This window comes from Amblyraja radiata, chromosome 4 (genome assembly GCF_010909765.2).
Source record: "Amblyraja radiata isolate CabotCenter1 chromosome 4, sAmbRad1.1.pri, whole genome shotgun sequence".
NCBI lineage: Eukaryota > Metazoa > Chordata > Chondrichthyes > Rajiformes > Rajidae > Amblyraja > Amblyraja radiata.
Genome location: NC_045959.1, coordinates 54,953,925 through 54,974,035, shown reverse-complemented (window position 1 = coordinate 54,974,035; position 20,111 = coordinate 54,953,925). Strand labels below are relative to the sequence as shown.

General features: G+C 39.7%; 1 protein-coding gene across 1 annotated transcript in view; it reads right to left on the bottom strand.

Moving 5' to 3' along the window:
• The window catches only part of stk3 (serine/threonine kinase 3), a 313,612-nt gene that overhangs the window by 238,258 nt on the left and 55,243 nt on the right, over nt 1-20,111 (bottom strand). Inside the window, exons 3-4 of the mRNA XM_033019460.1 lie at nt 18,385-18,513; nt 10,884-10,998 (exon numbers count right to left, since the gene is read on the bottom strand). Coding sequence (XP_032875351.1) covers nt 10,884-10,998; nt 18,385-18,513 — 244 coding nt within the window. The remainder of the gene's footprint in view (nt 1-10,883; nt 10,999-18,384; nt 18,514-20,111) is intronic.

Here is a 20,111-nt window from a genome sequence, read left to right as displayed (position 1 = left end):
AAGCCAGGAGAAGGCTTCCAGAAACAACGGTAACAAAATGATAACATCATTAGTTTTCTTGATGTTGATTGAAGAATAAACATTAGTCAAGATTGCAGCAATAACTCCCTTGCTCTTCTTCAGAAACGTGCTGTTAAACAGTCTCTGAGAGACTGAGAGGTCTGGCTACACAGCATCCCAAGTACTGCTGAGAGTTTTGTGTTCAGGTCTCTGGAGGGGGATTTGAGCCCATAGCCTTCTGACTCAGAAACGTCCAAATCAGCTGCAGGTGCCACTGATTAAAATGCATAACTGAAGCTAAGGCACTAAGGATGCTAGCTTCCCGAGACAGTTGAGCTCAGTATTCCCTGTGCTGCCTTCAGCAGAATTTTTTTAAAGATGTTTTCCTGTAATCCGAGACACTTAAGGCAAAACAACATCCAATGCAATAGTTGTATTTTAACAATGAGTAACCCTCGAAGCTCGCTCAAGACGCCAAAATATACGAATACGCGGAGTAACAGAGGGAGCTGAGGGGGACAATGCCTGTGAGTTCACTGCCAATCTAATCAAACACGTACTCAAGCTACCTGAGGCACCTGTAATTGAAGTAGCACATCGACTACCCAGATTTAAACCAAGATCACAAGGAGACCAAGCCTATCCACGACAGATCATAATCAAACATCGGGATATCTCAACAGTGGAAGAGCTGATGAAAAAAATTAAACACGGAGAGAAGATGATGTACAGAAATGATTCTATCAAACTCCTACGGGACTACCCTTACGAGATTGTGCAAAAGAGAAGAATGTTCTCACAGACAAGAGAAGCTCTTTACGGTGTCAAGGAAGTCATATGCGGAGTGTATTATCCGGCCAGGATGCGTATTACTTACAAGGGAGTTTCAAAAACATTTACTAATTCGGTAGCATCTCTTAAATATGCTCAAGAAATCGTGGCAGAACTCACAGCGTAGGAAAAGAAGATTAATCACGGCACCAGGACGTCATGAACAAACTAACTTGCTTATTCCCTCAAAGAGAATATTAGAAGAAAAGAGAAATAACACCAATCTTTAAAAATTATTAAATGCAACAGCTTTTCCACGAGAAGTGTCTAGACATTATTATCTCCCCTTGGACATTGTGGAATTCAACTCAAGGACACTTTGTGTTCAAACGGGAAAAGACTGATGAACATGGGAGTGACGATCGGCTGAGCCGAATGGGGAAAACATTACAAGGACGTGTCGCTTTACGATCTTACATAGTTTCACAAAATATAGAGAATTAATAATAATTAATAACTAACAATACTAATATAGAAATAGTAATGGAAACTAACTTGAGGTATATAATGGTAAAAATTGTAAAAATGCGTTGCCTGCTATATAACGCAGACAACGCTAATCTTATGTGTTTCGCAGCTTGAGTGGAGAGGGGAGGAGACTCAGACACCTAGCATAATTCCAGGAGCCTGACTCTGGTTAACCCTTTCAGCGAACAGCTCACTATTAACAAAGCTAAAACCGATTATAAATAGTTAATAGATAAAGAGTGAGGAATATAGGTAATTGAATATATGAATAGATTTGATAAGTCGGAATGAAACATATATATATAGTGTAACTGGGTGAAATAGAACTAATTTGGAAATGGTATCGACCCCCTAGGTTTAGGTTAATAAAGGCAGCGGGGCTAACTTCATAACATCTACACCGGAAGCGGTATGTCGAATCCCTCAGCCGAGCGGGACACTCACTACAGTGTCGAATACTCAGACACTGTAAATTTACTTGTTCTATTTAAAAAAAAAATCACAATAGGTCACATCTATGTGTTTTTTTTTCAAGGAAAATCGCGGAAGGGAGCTACCAAAGAAGTCTATAATATAAAAGCCCCCCAAATAACCAGAGTCCTGAGGTATGGACGCACCGCAATAAATAAGGTCATTAAAATTGGTAAAAATGCATGACGACAATCAAAAGAAAATGGGAGGAATCACACTATGTAGTTGGAATATAAGGGGTATTAATGAACCTATTAAAAGGGGTAAGATACTAGCTCAGTTGAAATCATACAACACGGACATTTCGTTTCTACAAGAAACACATCTTAAACACCAAGATCAGACGAGACTGAGGACAAACTGGATAGGCCAAACATTTCACTCTTCATTCACTTCCAAATCTAGAGGCACTGCAATCATTATTCGTAAAGGAATACCATGTAAATCAAAGAATATTATATCAGATAAGGAAGGGAGTTACCTTATAGTAACAGGAGACATCAATACTACGCCAATTACGCTGGTAAACATTTATGCGCCCAATTTTGATAATCCTCAATTTTTTAATAACATTTTGAATATAATTGCAGAATTTAATTATCAAAATGTTATAATTGGAGGAGACTTCAATTGTGTTTTAGACCCTTATCTAGATAAATCGATGCAAAAACAACGGGGTAACATGAAATCTAAAACTAGCGAACTCTTACATACATATATAAAAAACACAAATATAGCAGACGTTTGGAGGATTGCAAACCCGACGGGAAGGGATTATTCATTTTATTCAACAGTACACAAAACATACTCACGTATAGACTATTTCCTAGTGGATACAAAATTAATTCCGCATACTATGAACCCTAAATACCACATCAATGCGATCTCAGACCACTCTCCGTTAACTTTTGTTTTAAAATTAGAAGGAATGTTTATGAATAAATCGTTCTGGAGGTTTAACTCGCAAATTTTAAAAGACAAACAAGGGAGTAAATATTTAAAAAAACAGATGGACCTATTTTTTGAGATAAATGATACACCAGATATATCCCCCACGCTATTATGGGAATCCTTCAAAGCATTTATTAGAGGAGTCATTATTTCATTTCAAGCTTTTCAAAATAAAAAGAATAAGAATGAACAAAGACATTTAGAAGAACAAATAAAACAATTAGATACAGATAATGCTAAAGATCCAACTATGGATAAACATAATAAAATTCTACTATTGAAATTCAAGCTAAACAAATTGTTGTCAGAGAAAGTTATAACACTATTTCAAATTACTAAACAAGAACATTTTGAATTCGGGGACAAACCCCACAAACTTCTAGCACGCCAATTGAAAAAACGGGAAAAAGAGAATGCAATACTAAAGATTAAATCAGATAGAGGGGAATTATTAACACTACCCAAGGATATCAATAAAAGATTTGCTCAATTTTACCAGAATCTATATACATCTAAAACGTCAATAGACAATAATAAAGTCTCAGAATTTCTGGATAATTGTAATCTCCCTCAATTAGAACTGAGGGAACAAGAGGAACTGGGAGCACAAATTACGTCCAAGGAGATAGAAGACACAATAAACACACTTAAGAACGGAAAAACACCAGGACCAGACGGATTCAGTAACGAATTCTATAAATCCTTTTATGACATAGTTACTCCACGCCTACAGAAAATGTATACATATGCTTTTAAAGAGCAAAGATTACCTGAAACATTAGCAGAATCAACGATCACATTAATACTTAAAAAAGATAAAAATATAGAAGAACCAGGATCATATAGAGCTATTGCTCTGTTAAATACGGATCAAAAAATAATAGCGAAAACACAAGCCAGAAGACTAAGCAGGTATGTTAGTAGATTAATAAATGAGGATGAAACAGGATTTATACCTAAGAGACACTCATTCAATAATTTGAGACGCTTGCTTAACATAATGCATTCACATAAATCCCATGACCAAGAGTTATCTATCATTTCACTGGACGCAGAAAAAGCGTTTGATCAAGTAGGATGGGATTATATGATTAAAGTATTGCAAAAATTCCAAATGGGAGAGAACTTCATCGCATGGATAAAATTATTATATAACAAACCCACGGCTAGAATACTAACTAATAATATACTATCCACGAAATTTGAATTATCAAGGGGTAATAGACAAGGATGTTCATTATCACCGCTGTTATTTGCTTTGGTAATTGAACCCCTTGCTGAAAAAATAAGAACACACCCGGATATTTATGGTTATAATACAAAACACTCAAATAACATAATATCTTTATATGCCGATGATGTACTATTGTACATCACAAAACCACAAATTAGTATACCAAACATATTAAATTTAATTGAGGACTTCGGATCCTTCTCAGGATATAGAATAAACTGGAACAAAAGTGAAATTATGTCGATAAAACCAAAAGACTCAACACACCTCCGGAAATTCATCTTTAAAATAGCCACAGAAAAATTCAAATATTTGGGAATTGAAATTACTAGAAACTACCATAAAGCCAATTATAATCCCTTACTTAAGAAACGAAATAATTTGATTAAATTCTGGAAAACACTTCCGATGTCCCTAATAGGCAGAATAAACACTATAAAAATGATCTTTCTACCACAAATCCTATACCTATTTCAATCAATACCTATATATCTCCCAAAAAAGTTTTTCAAAAAATTGGACTCAGACATTACAAATTTTATATGGGATTATAAATCCCATAGAATACAAAGAGCACACCTTAATAAACGAAAAGAGTTGGGTGGTCTAGCGCTCCCCAACTTTATGTATTATAATTAGGCAGTAAATATTAAAAATATGATTCACCTGCTGGACAATTCTGCCCAGCAGGTGGACTGGATTGTAATGGAAAGAGAGGACTGCTCTCCGTGTAATATAGGAGCGACTCTCCTCTCACCAATACATCTGAATAACAAAAATTATAATAAAAATCCAATTATACATAGCACAATTAGAACATGGAAACAAATAAAACAGAACCTAAAATTAAGAAACCTATCTCTTTTAATACCAATAGTTAATAATCCATCGTTTAAACCATCAATTATAGACAAATCATTTATACAATGGGAAAGAATGGGAATCAAAACGCTTCGGAGATCTGTATGAATTGGGAAAATTACTATCATTTCAACAACTACAACTGAAATATAATTTGAAAAATAATCAATATTTTAAATATCTTCAAATTCGTGATTATCTGAAAAAATACACAAAAGACTATCATAATATGCCTACAGACTTACTGGATGAAGCAATGAAGACAAAGGCGGAATCAGCGAATCTAATATCGTACTTATATAACATCATCTTAAACATAGAACTACCCACAACTGATGGAATTAGAAGAGACTGGGAACAAGAATTAGCCATAAAAATTTCAAAAGAGAGCTGGGGTAATCACTTACTACAGGTGCATAAATGTTCGATCAACGTACGACATACTCTCATCCAATTCAAAACATTACATAGACTATATTATTCAAAAACTAAAATAAATAAACTCTTCCCTAATGTCTCACCCATCTGTGATAAATGTCTGTGTCAAGAAGCTACCATAGCGCATTCTTTCGTTTTTTGTACAAAAATACAAAAATTCTGGAATGAAATATTTGACATCTTTACAAAATTAATTAAAATAAAACTGATACCAAAACCAGAATGGATTATTTTTGGAATATCGGAAGGTAACCCTGAACTAAACGTGTTTCAGAAGAATTTACTCAATTACGGGCTAATAATGGGAAAAAAGCTCATACTTAAATTCTGGAAAAATGCGCCCACACCAACAATAAAAATGTGGATATCAAATATGTTTGAAACACTACATCTGGAAGAGATGAGATTCCTCTTAGCAGGCAAAGCAGACCATTTCCAAAAGACGTGGTCTACGTTTTTGGAACTATTATAAGCATAAGGTGCAATAGTAATTAAAAATAAATAAATAAATAAATAAAAGGTGCCAGGATCTGGTAACGGGGTGTAAAAACCCCCCCCAAAAAAAACAAAAAACAAAACAACAAAATAACAAAAACAGACTTGGTTGGTAGTCCCCTTTCTGCGGAGCTTAATGTTATAATAGAGCGATTGCTTCTCCTTTCTTTTTCCTTCTTTTCTAGGGTCTTCTTTCTTTCTTTACTTCCTTCTCTAACTTCTTTTCTAAGGGGCTTTCTTTTCTCAACACTCTCTTGCACCTTCACGACTCTTGTGCACTTTCTTTACTTCTATCTTTTTCTTAAAGCTCAAAAAATGAAGCGGTACAAAAAATGTATTAAGACATATGTGTTGTGTAGTATTGTAATTTACCGTACTTCTAATTTAAAATTTTTTTAAAAAAACAATGAGTAACAACTGGAAGCAAAAAAAGACCAGTTGGAGGTATTCGACAGGTCAGGCAGCCTCTGTAGAGGGAAATGGGCAGTTGATGGTTCTAATCTCGTTCTAATCTCGACCCTTCATTGCTACTGCTGCTCTCCCATTTAGGCTACAAATTCCAGCATCATCAATCTCTCGTGCCTCCAGTCACTACTAAAATTGCAGACTGAAGCCATACTCATTTTGATTTATGAGCAAACATTCTACAACTTTTTAACCAATATGCAGTAGCAAATATAAATCAGAGGAGGGTGCTATAATATTGAATATTTCCTCCGCTTTCAATGAGTCTCCATGAAATGTCTTCAGAACCATCTTTATCACACAATGCCTATGTTCTGACCGAAAGATCTAATTAGGGTAAAGAAGAAATAACACTGAAAGACTAACTCACCCAGTACATTTGTTCAGTGTGAGCAAGTAACTTATTTCAAAATGAATAACAAAAAACTTCATTTTTATTTCATGTGATTTGGGAATATATAAGTTCATAAGACAGAGGAGCAGCATTGGGCCATTCGGCCCATTGAGTCTACCTGGCCATTCAATCATGGCTGATCTATCTTTCCCTCTCAACCCCATTCTCTTGTCCATAACGTTTGACACCCATTACTAATCAAGAACCTGTCAATCTCCACTTTAAAAATATCCAATGACACGGCCCAAAAATACCCAATGCAGGGCTCGAAATTAACGGTTGCCCGGGTGTCCTTGACCACTCAAAGCGCCGCCGGGCAACCTAAACACCGAGTCATTTTGCCCGGCTTGGCAACCAGATACTGGTTTGTACCGAAGATAGACACAAAAAACTGTAGTAACTCCGCGGGTCAGGCAGCATCTCTGGAGAAATGGAACGCAACGTTTTGTGTCGGTGGTGACGGCTGTATTTCGTGGGGAAAATACTAGGTGCGGGGTGAGGAAGGGTCGGAGCGAATGACGGGCCTCTGCTTGCAAACCCGCTAACTGCGCACTTTCAATACAAACCCTCCCGCATGCCGAGGCCGGGAGGGAGGAGGGAGGGAGGGGGAGGCCTCGGCATGCGGGAGGGGTTTGTTTTAAAAGCGCCGTTAGCGGGTTTGCAAGCTGCGGCCCTTATCAGGGCAGGCGGGGTGCGGGAGGAGGAGGTGATGGAGCCGCTATCGCGGCCGCTGCGGCCGCTGTGCGGGGCCCGTCATTCGCTCCGACACTTCTGAAGCAGCTGCACCAAAGATACTATAGCTATGGGATCTTTGAGCTGCACCGCTCGGCCCCACACCTTGCTGCTGGCTGGCGGAGGAGGGAGGCGGTGGCGAGGAGTTCCCAACGGCCAAAGCAGCGGGGCGATGTTGTCCGAGGAGCGCTGACCTTCCTTCCTCCATACCTCGCCTCCCTTCTCTCTCTCTCTCTTTCTCTCTCTCTCTCTCTCTTGTACGCCCCCTCCACCCCTTATCCTGGGACCCTTCCTCTCCATCCCGAACTGATCCCCATTCCCGCCTCTATTTAGTCCTCACTGACATCCCCTGTGCTCCCCACCCCATCTCCCCCCCTAATCTATTCATCCTGCGCTGATCACCCAATCAACCTCGCATTGACTCTCCTGCCACCCCCCCCCCCCGTCCCCCATCCATCCTACACTGGTTCCCCAATTCACCCTGTACTTACCCCTTTCCCATCCATCCTGCACTTCTCCTCCATCCATCCTGTACTGATCCCCATCCATCCTGTACTAATCCACGCATTCATCCCGAACTGAACCACCCTCCATTTACCCTGCAACTTCCCCTCATTCATCCTGTAGTGATCCCCCATTCATCCTGCACAGACTCTCCGATCCACACTGTACTGACACCCCCCCCCCCCTCCCCGCCATTCATCCTGTGCTGATCTCTCCCCCCCCCCATCCATCCTGTACTGATCCTCCCATTCAATAGGAATTGGGGGAACAGTCTGAAGAAGGGTCTTGACCCGAAACGTTGCCTATTTCCTTCGCTCCATAGATGCTGCCTCACCCGCTGAGAACATTAAAACCGCAGTGTTCGATTGTCACTGCTGCTGTTGACACGTTATTACAGAATTCATTTTAACGGCAAATCAATGCTCTTAATATGGAGTATCAGTACTGTAGTTATTTAATGAGCAATATTCACAACTATACGTACGCATATATGTTACCATGGTCCAGTATTTATTGACACAGGTTGATCATACACTGAATAATCCAACCACATTTTTGTTTGGAAGTGGAAAGAACTAATAGAAATTGCATTAATTGCAATGTGTAAAAAGAGTTGAGATACTGTCTTATAATATTGCTGCATGTCATTGTGGGATATATCATGGCTTGATTGGTGAATATGTTTAGTTTGTGACTTTATTTGAAGCAGAAATAATATGTGAATGCTTCATTGAGTATAATTCCGACTGGTAACTACGCACTTCGTCCGAGCACATTATCGCACGCGTCAGGCAAACCGTCTTAAATGACTACCGAAACTGTCATTTGGCAACCTAAAAAGCTGCCAAGGTTGCCCGGCTGGTAACAGGGAAAAAAAGTTAAGCGAGAGCCCTGCAATGACAATGATATGGGGCCCAAAACTGCTCACAATATCTCAAATGCGGTTTGATCAGTGCCTTATAACATCTCAGCATTACATCCCAGTTTTTAATATACTAGTTCTCTCAAATAATTGCTAACATTGCATTTGCCTTCATTACCACCAATTCAACTTGCACCAGCATTCCCAAGTCCATTAGCACCTTCGATTTCTCAATCCTCTCCCCATTTGGAAAAATAGACCACTCCTTTATTCCTTCTACTAATATGCATGACTGCACACTTGGCTATGCTGCATTTTAACTGCCACTTCTTTGCTCACTCTGCCCAGGTCCTTTTGCAGACTCCATGCTTCCTCTATACTACCTGCCCCTCCACTTATCTTCATATAATTTGCAAACTTGGCCACAAAGCCATCAATTCCATCATCCCAATCATTGATATACAACGTGAAGAGTAGCAGCCCCAACACTGACCTCTGCGGAACACCACTAATCACTGGCAACCAACCAGAAAAAGCCCCCTTTATTCCCACTCTTTGCCTTCTGCCATTCAGCCAACCTTGTATCCATCTATTACCTTCCCTTTAGTACCATGACTTCTCACCTTGTTTAGCAGCCTTGCGAATGGCACCTTCTCAAAGGCTTTTTGAAAATCCAATTAAATAATATTTTACCAAAGGGTGGCACAAAGGCGCAGTAGAGTTGCTGCTTCATAGCGCCAGAAACCCAGGTTCGATCATGCCCATGGGTGCTGTCTGTACGGAGTTTGTACATTCTCCATGTGACTGCGTGGGTTTTCTCCAGGTGCTCCGGTTTCCTCCCACACCTCCAATGACGTACAACTTTGTAGGTTAATTTGGCTTCGGTAAAAATTGTAAGTTTTCCCTTGTGCATAGGATAGTGCTAGTGCAGAGGGATCGCTGACTCGGTGGGCTGAAGGGCCTGTTTCCGTAATCTCTAAACTAAACTAAACAAAATAACAATCTCTAAACTAAACTAAGCGTAACATCCTTACTCTCCTTGGCTATCCTGCTATTTACTTCCTTAAAGAATTCCAGCAGATTTGTCAGACAAGATCTCCCCTTCACAAAACAGTTTTGACTTCAGCCTATTTTATCATGTGCTTCTAAGTACTTGGAAACCTCATCCTTAATAATGGACTCTAAAATGTTACCGACCAATCTTACAAAGTCAGGTTAACCGGCCATTAGTTTCCCCTCTTTTGCCTCGTTCCCTTCTTAAACAGTGAAGTAACATTTGTAGTTTTCCAGTCCTCTGGGACCACTCCTGACTAGTGATTCTTGAAAGATCACTACTAATCATATCTAAAGCTTCCTCTTTCAGAACCCTATGGTGTAATCCATCTGGTCCAGGTGGCATCCACCTTCAGAACGCAAGCAGGCTGACGGTCACTGCCTGCCGGGGAACAGCCCCCCTGGGAGCCGGAGCAGAGCCGGAGCCAGCGCCTCCCCCCGGGACGGGTGCAAGTCGAGGGCCGCCCCCGGACAGGGACAGGACACCTCGGAAGGGCCGGCGCAGTAGCAATTCAACAGCGCCCGCAGCGCCGGAGACCCAACCCCGACCACGGATGAAACACAGGCCTGCACAGAACGCAGCACCACAGTTGCCAGCAAATGACCTATGACCTGGGTATGCGCAGTCGAAATACCGAACTCGCTTATTGCAACTACCCAGCTTGATGTCAACTGTTGCCGGCCCTGATTTGCCCTGGTCTTTTGTTGCTTCCAGTTCCTCCCCCCTACAATCAGTGTGAAGGAGGGTCCCGACCCAAAATTTCACCTATCCTTTTTCTCCAGAGATGTTACCTGGCCCGCTGAGTTATCAACATTTTGTGTCGATCTTTGGTATAAACCCACATCTGCAGTTCCATTTTATTACCATCTATACAAATTTGGTTGGCTTATGCCTCAATAGTCCATTGCAATAAAAAAGCTAATATCCAATTTGCCCAGAAGTGTATCATCAGGTTAAGTTAGTGTTCCTTGTATGAAGACATCCTGATCAGTTTGAACACACCATAACTTTCTGAGGATAAATTGATTATTTTGCTTTATTATACTTATTTTAATATTCTGTAAAGGAGAAAAGATTCAGTTACATTACTTTAAGCATATGTTGACAAACTTAACATACTTACTGTTTTGTTTCGTAGTCGGATAATATCGGACACAGAACCAGCCCCACAATATTCCATAACTATCCAGAGATCCGTATTTTTAAAATAGCTGCCATAGTAATTCACGACATAAGCACTGAAAATAAAACAAAAAAATTGTTAAAAATCATAACTTTCCCATTATCTTCCCAAAATGGCCTTGTTTTCGTCCAAGATAAACCAAAAATAGATGGGATAACCAGCCCCAGTTCAAGCCCTTTTCGTGTTGTGCAACAGCTTTGTCCACGGCATCAAAGGCTCCCACTCTAATCTCCTGTATTACACGAATGGTCCCATAAATGAGTAGGTTAACCTATGATGAGCGTTTGCCGGCACTGTGCCTGTACTCACTGGAGTTTGGAAGAATGATGGGGGACTTCATTGAAACATACAGAATAGTGAAAGGCTGGATAGAGTGGATGTGGAGAGGATGTTTCCACTAGTAGGAGAGTCTAAGATTAGAGGTCAGAGCATCAGAATTAAAGGACGTTTTTTTAGGAAGGAGATGAGGGTAAATTTCTTTAGTCAGAGGGTGGTGAAACTGTGGAATTCTTTGCAACAGAAGGCTGTGGAGGCCAAGTCAGTGGATATTTTTAAGGCAGAGATAGACAGATTGATTCTTGATTAGTACAGGTGTCAGAGATTATGGGGAGAAGGCAAGAGAATGCGGTGAGAAGGGAGAGATAGATCAGCCATGATTGAATGGCGGAGTAGACTTAATGGGCTGAATGTCCTAATTCTACTCCTATTCCTTATGACTTTATGAGAGCATTTTCACACAGAGTGTGGTGGGTCTGTGGAATTCTCTGCCTCAGAGGGCGGTGGAGGCCGGTTAATTTTAAGAGAGACCTAGATAGGACTCTTAAAGATAGCGGAGTCAGGGGATATGGGGAGAAGGCAGGAATGGGGTACTGATTGTGGATGATCAGCCATGATCACATTGAATGGCGGTGCTGGCTCGAGTGGCCGAATGGCCTACTCCTGCACCTATTGTCTATTGTAATTACTAGCGTTTCATGGGAAGTTATTCATTCTGGTTCATGCTGCACTAACAATATTCAGTGCTGATTTTGGTCATTCTTAAATTTCTAGCAATGATTTGATCAGAAAATGAAACAGGAATACCTAATTTATTTTTCAACTTCTGCTCAATTGTGGTATTTTCATTATTGATATATAAACATACAAATAATGCTATAATTCATTTTGTATTCATTAATAAATCTCCATCCTTTCATATCATTTATTCCTACAGGGAAATACCATTTCTTAACTATTTGAAACATTAAGGAATACACAAAGTTCAAGACTTTTTGAGAACAGTTTGAAGACAAACTGCAAGTTAATCAGCACCTGCAACATAAATGGACCTATACCTTGTCTAAATAGAATCATTAAGTGCTATAAATTACACAAAGTAAATCAGATGTTACTGCAAACACTGTGTTATCAAAGCTAGCTACTGGCCTGTTAGCACTGAGGAATTAAGTACAGCTTTATAAAGTCTGCCCTCAAGGGCACAGACATCGTAAACATCCATTTGACTGGCCAGAGTTGAAGCAGGTTGCTATTTTTAATGAATGGGACCCATATGTTCCTTTTTTCCAAATGCTCAGACTAACCACAGTGCATATTGGTCTTTACAATAGGGTAAGCCCAAAAGATCCTTTACCACGATGTCCCAGAGGGACTATTGGCCAACTTTCTGAAGAGGCGGATGCACCTGCATGCATTACATAATCAAACTTTTAAGAAAACACCATCAGGTGGATTATATTGCATGTCTTTAGGTAATCTGTGCAGACAGATGGCTGAATAATATTACTAAATAAGGATTTGATTGTGTGAAGTATTACATTCCAGAATGAGATAATATGAAGACAGGTAGACACAAAATGCTGGAGTAACTCAGCGGGGACAGGCAGCATCTCAGGACTGAAGAAGGGTCTCGACCCGAAACATCACCCATTCCTTCTCTCCAGAGATGCTGCCTGTCCCGCTCAATTACTCCAGCATTTTGTGTCTACCTTCGATTTAAACCAGCATCTGCAATTCTTTCCTACATATAACATAAAATAGGAATTTATTAGGATTTAATAGGAATCCGAGGGGTAACTTTTTCCACACAAAGGGTGGTGGGTGTATGGAACAAACTGCCAGATGAGGTAATTGAGGTTGGGACTATCCCATCGTTTAAGAAAAAGCTGGACAGGTACATGGATAGGACAGATTTGGAAGGTTATGACCAAGCGCAGGCAAGTGAAACTAGGGTAGCTGGGACAATGTTGGGCCGGTGTGGGCGAGTTGGGCCAAAGGGCCTATTTTCACAATGTATCACTCAAAAACTCTAAAGACAGGAACAGATTCAACAGAATCCAAGTGCCAACTTCTCGAGCTCCGTTGCATAATGTTGAAAAAGGCAGAGTTGCATCTCCTATGGAGATAGAGGGGAAAGCACCATTTTCGAACACTTTCTCTTCTGTAGTTAAATTGTAAGTGTATGGATGTCAGAACTTGGGGATAATATCCAATTACAGGAAACCTTAAAATTTAATTTGGCAATCATTGAGAATTTCTCCATTTCAAACAACCACTATCTCAAATTATTTTACTGGGTTTAATAATACTTAATCCATCTTGAATAGATAATTGTGAACCACTTATAATATAAAAGATAGTACAAACAGGAACAGGCCCTTCGACCCACAATGTCTGTGCCGAACATGATGCCAAGATAAGCTAATCTCTTCTCAGATCAATTTATAAATGTCTTTGATTGAATAAGTATGAGAAGCGTGCTGATAGACAAAAAATGCTGGAGAAACTCAGCGGGTGAGGTAGCATCTATGGAGTGAAGGAATAGCGACGTTTCCGGTCGAGACCCTTCTTCAGAATAATGTCGGGGGAGGGGCGGGAAAATGAAAGGAAGAGGCGGAGACAGTAGTCTTTGTGAGAGAGCTGGAAAGGGGGAGGGGAAGGAGGGAGAAAGCAAGGGCTATCTAAAATTAGAGGTCAATGTTCATACCGCTGGGGTGTAAACTACCTAAGCGAAATATGAGGTGCTGTTCCTCCAATTTGCGCTGGGCCTCACTCTGGCAATAGAGGAGGTCCAGGACAGAAAGGTCAGATTGGGAATGGGAAGGGGAGTTGAAGTGCTGAGCAACCGGGTGATCAGGTTGGTTAGTACGAACTAAGCGTAGGTTTTGGGCGAAGTGATCGCCGAGCCTGCGCTTGGTCTCGCCGATGTAGAGAAGTTGACACCTGGAATGCAGTAGATGAGGTTGGAGGAGGTGCAGGTGTTCCGCTGCCTCACCTAGAAAGACTGATTGGGTCCTTGGATGGAGTCGAGGGGGGAGGTAAAGCTACATGTGTAGCATTTCCTGCGGTTGCAAGGGAAAGTACCCGGGGAGGGGGTGCTTCTTAAACAGAAGCATGCTGATGGTTGAAGAGGTGGATAGCATTTAACTAAGCTGCAAAAGCATGCATCATATTACATATAACATAATTACATTAGTGAATAAGAGTCAAAAATGCATGTTAGTGTATCAGATATTTTTCACATGGGACAAATGACTAAAATGTGATACCAAAACTTAAACTGGCAGGAAGGCCACATGCATGCTTAAGGCAGGTACATTATCAGCTGTGCTGAGGGTAAACATTATCAGATCTGATTAGCTGTATCTGTGGACACAGCTATGTCAATACTGGCAAGCGAACATGGATTCGCTCGTGAAATCCGAATGAACATAAAATCCCCTCTCCCTTTGCACTTCCCAGAAGGCCATTGCAGTGAGATACATATCGATGACATTAGCTGCAAAAGTTCAAGCAAATGATTGTATCGTCATGTAACAACTCAAGCATCAGGAGAAAGATAGTTTATGAAATCAGAAAAGTAACATAAAACGGTTGTCAAAGAATCTGCTTTTTGCCTTTTCTAAATCCATGACCAAATCAACCAGTGACATGGGAACACTTTCTATTGTCTTAGACATTTAAATACGACCAGACCATGAAACCAAAGTCAGGAAATTTTCAACCAATGTCTTTTAAACACTGCTGCAAAATCCTCTCTATTTCAGCAGGTTCCACATATTGAACTGCTAAATTTTTACAGAGAACTTGCAATGGATACATTGATTTTCAGTGATTTATACGGTGGATTAAGACCTGTGATTTTCGGATGTGGCAAAATTGACCCGTGTGTTTGCAAGGAAGAAATAATAGACTGCAGGAAAATGTCAATAGATGACTTGGTGACAATTGGAATTTAATCTTAAGAAATATTAAGAAAGATACTTGGGAAAGAAAAGCAATTGGAGATAATACACAATAATACACAAAATGTGGAGAAACATATTGGTATTTAAACGCAAGCCTGCCATTCTCCAAAAGTAACAGGTGAGGTAGGCAACTAGTTAAGAAGGTACACTGAATACCTTACTAGCCAAAACATACAACACAAAAGCAGGAAATTGTGCAATAAAATATTAGCCAGGCCAGTCTGGAGTGCAGTTCAGATCAGCACATTACAGCGAGAATGCGATAGCACCAGATGGGGTGTCCCTTTATGCAAGGATGATTACAAGACAGGAGACAAAGTGTTGCAGGAATTCAGCAAGCTTGACAACATCTATGGGGGTAAATGGATCCTCACTTTCTCCAGCTCTTTGTTTTTTGCTCAAGATTCCAGCATATGCAATCACTTGTGTCTCCACAGGACAGGAGAATTTAGTTACTATGGACAAGATAGCTGGGCTTAATTTCCTATCAACAGATGAAATCCAGGAGAGATTTAATTAATGTATATAAATTAGAAAAGTACAATTAGTGTGAGTAGGAAGGATCTATTTTCCTTCGCAAACAGAACAATAACTCTGGGACATCGTTAAAGTAAATCATTGTAGAATTTGAGGGTAATTGAGGAATTTTACCTGCATCCAGAAACTTTGAAGCCAGGAAATTAAAATTGATACATTTCATAACAACACAAGAGAAAGTGGATGTAGGCCATTCAACCTTCATGTCAGCCCCATAATTGGTTAATTTATTGTCACGTGTACCAAGGTGCAGTGAAAAGCTTTTTGTTACATGCTAACCAGTCAGCAGAAAGCCAATACATAATTGCAATCAATCCATTTACTGTGAATAACGTTTAGTGCAAGGTAAAGCCAGCAAAGTCCAGTCAAGGATAGTCCGAGGGACATCAAAGAGGTAAACAATAGTTCATGGCTGATCTTCTATTTCAATATCAATTTCCTGTACTAACTCCACACCGGTGATTCCATTAACATCTAAAATCCTATTCACCTCTGTCTTGAACATATTCATTGGCCAAGCTTCCTCAGCCCACTGAATGGAATTGCAAAGATTCATACCCTACATGTGAAGAAATAATCGCTGTCCTAAATAGACAACTCTTTGAGAATTTAATCACTGGTTCTGCACTCTCTAACCAGATGAAACCATCCCTGCCCTGTAAAAAAGTTCTACGTTTCAATGAAATTACCAAACTCAAGTATAGTCCCAGTCTATTTAATCTCTCCTTAGTCAACAAATTTATCATATCAACAATCAGTCTGGTGAATCTTTACTGTAACTGAATTCTTCATGTAGGAAGACCAGATCTGTACACAATCTTCTAAAATGCAATTTCACCAGGGCCAAATAACTGGAGCAAAATGTTTTTACATTTAATCCTCCTCACTGAACCTGTACATTAATTATCAAGTGCAATATTTCTACGTTGGCTGAAGATATAAAGCTGTGTGATAGTGTAGGCTATGGGGCGGGTAGTGGGAGGGTTCAGGGTGATGTAGGTGAGTTAGAGAATGGGCAAGGATGTGGCTTATAGAAAATAATGTGCAACAACAGGAAGTTGTCTATTTTGGTAAAAGAAAATACAGCTTCCCTGATCTGAAATCTGAAATATTAACCTTTACTCTTTCATTGGGTATTGCCTGTCCCGCTGAGTGATGGCATAATTTTACGCGCTTGTTTCGGATTTCGGATTTCCAACATCAACAGATTTTTGATTTTCAATTATTTACTTTTACTGAATGGTTTGCATGGACATTCACATTCCTCTGAACAGCCACAACTTTCAAACTATTTAATACAAAGGTGGATTGCCCCATATTTTTTCCACCATATATTCCGCCTTGCCTCGACCATTCACTTTATCCTCCTAAATCTTTCCTATATCCTCTTTACAGGCCCAACTGCTGCACAACCTTGCTACATCAGAAAACATGGATATATCACACTCGATCAGTTCTTCCAAAGCAATGATGTAGACTTTTCACAACTGATATCCAAGCAAACCCTGTAATATTCCACTCGTCACAACCTTCCAGCCCTTAAATGACCTACGTGTTTTCTATCGGTTAGCTAATCCTCAATCCATGTCTGTATATTACCCCTAATACTGTGATTTCTAATTTATTTAATAATGTCATGATAAATTATTATAGGTCTTCCAAAAGTCCAAATACACCAAATTAGCTGGTATGTTTTATCTATTCTGCTAATTACATTAAAATCTGTTAGACAATACATTTCTATGAATATCCTAAATACACTTTCAGGAATGACCCTTGATCTAAACAGAGTCAAGCTCTGTACATGAGCAGACAGGGTTCCAATCATATTAACAATTTTACCTCTGCCTGGTGTACTACTCGTTGATCTGTGGCAATTCAACCTTGATTTTTTTCCTATTTCTTGAATGAGCTTTATCTAAAGTGCCTTTTGGGGATAAAGACATCTCCCCTGCTTACGTTAACTTCCAAAGCAAATGTACAATGCCAGATTCAAGACAAATTCTGCAAGAGCATCTTCACCATCACTCCTCTTGTACACTAACTTCATATTAAAGTAAATGGAATCAACCCATTCTTCTAAAATTTTCACAAAATTGGCAGAAATGCTTCTCCTCCCTCAAACCATTTAAAACTTAACAATGGGTGGAGCTCAGAATAAACATGGAAGCATGTGGAAAGCTGTAAGAATTCATTTTGATGCCAAACAGTATAAGCAAGTCACTGCCTTTTTTTTTTAATAGATCCTGCAGTTGCTGGTTTTAGACCAGTAGCTACAGGATGAACACACTCTGAGACACACCACTGAGTTAGTAGTTCATTTGTAAAACTAGATAATAACGCAAAGCTCTAAATTGCAGTACAAAAATAATTGATTTAAAACAAAGAATTAAAGAAAACATGATTGTGCAGAACATTAGTATCAAAAGCATCTATTAAAAAAAAGCACAAACAAAGAGCAGTAAAAGATCAAGGACAGATGTTCCAAACCCATGTCAAACCAATTTCAATTCAACAGGCCTAATCCAAAAATAGTCAGAGAGTAGTATAGCTTGAAAATATTCTGGTTTTACATATTTACTAAATTATAACACTTATGGTGAACATCTGTAAAATGCATTATTCTGCCAAGTGGAATTGCCACATTCCATTACTCATACCTATCACATTGTTGCATTATTGAAATTTCCTTAATAATTTCCTGTAGGTCAGACTCCACTGGCACTTGCTTTATGGCAACAACCTGTCCAGATTCTTTATGGATGGCTTTAAAAACACTACCATAGGATCTAGAAAAAGGAAAAGGAAAAAGATTTTAAGCATAAAGGAAATAAATTAATAGTTAATACAGGATTTGCAATGAAGTAAATCCATCTTTTTGTAATGGTTAATGGGAGTATAATTAAATTCACAAAATTGTCCGCAATTTCAATCATAAACTATTTGCTATTTGTTGTAGTGAAAAACAATTGACATATATTCATTTTATTTTATTTTCACACGATCGTGTCTATTAAGCTATTGCAATGCGAATTAAAATAATGCTATTAATTTGAATTATTCAGCTAACCTGCATTTCTCTTGTAACCTTAACAAAGAAAATGTCAAAGGATTGTTCAGAAAAACACAGACCAAGTCAAGATGAGGAAAGTTTATGAGGTGACTAAGAGAGAGATTTTAAGCAAAGTTTCAGAGGTAGGTACATAAGAAATGGGATCCAAAAACAGCATTCTAGATTTCCAGAGAGATACAACATGGAAACGTCCACAAGAACTCTTCCGTTAGACTCCTATTTATTGATTTCAACACCATAATTCCATCCATACTCATCTCCAAACTCCTGGACCCAGGAATTAGCACTCCCTCTGCCACTGGATCCTCAACTTTCTGACCCACAGACCACAATCAGTGATGATCGGTGACAACACCTCCTCTCCTAAAATTCTCAACACGGTTGCCGCACAAGAATGCATAATTAGTCCTCTACTATACTCCCTACACTCACAACTTTATGGCTTAATTCGGCTTTAACTCCATCTACAAGTTTGCGGACTACACCACTGTGGTGGTCCGAATCACAAACAATGTGACAGAGTACAGGAAGGAGTCAGAGAAATTGGCAACATGGTGTCAGGACAATAATATCTCCCTCTATGTCAGCAAGACAAAGGAGATAATTATCGACTTCAGGAAGCATGGTTCAAGTTTCTTGGCGTTAATATCACCAATGATCTGCAGTGGATCAACACATTGATGCGACAGTCAAGAAGGCACACCAATACCTCTATTTCCAAAGGAGAGTGAGGAACTTCATCGTGTCTCCGATGACTGTTATGACTTCTACAGATGCACCATAGAAAGCATACATTTGTAGGAAAGAACTGCAGATTCTGGTTTAAATCTTATTTTATCTCTGTACCGCCCACTCCCCTGACATCAGTCTGAAGAAGAGTTTTGACCTGAAACGTCACCTATTCCTTCTCTCCAGAGATGCTGCCCGTCCCGTTGAGTTACTCCAGCAATGTGTGTCTACCTTCGATAGAAGGCATACAGTCGAGTTGCATCACAGCTTGGTTTGAAAAAGCTCCACCCAAGACCACAATAAATTACAGTTGGAGATGAGCCCAGTACATCACACAGACCAAACTTCCCACCATTGACTACACCTACACTTCATGCTGTCTCGAAAAAGGAACCAACATAATCAAAGAGTTGGTACACAAAATTGCTGGGGAAACTCAGCGGGTGCAGCAGCATCTATGGAGCGAAGGAAATAGGCGACGTTTCGGGCCGAAACCCTTCTTCAGACTCAAAGAGTTGTCCCGCCCCGGTCATTCCTCCTTCTCCCTGTGGCAGAAGGTACAGTAACTTGAAAATGTGCACCACC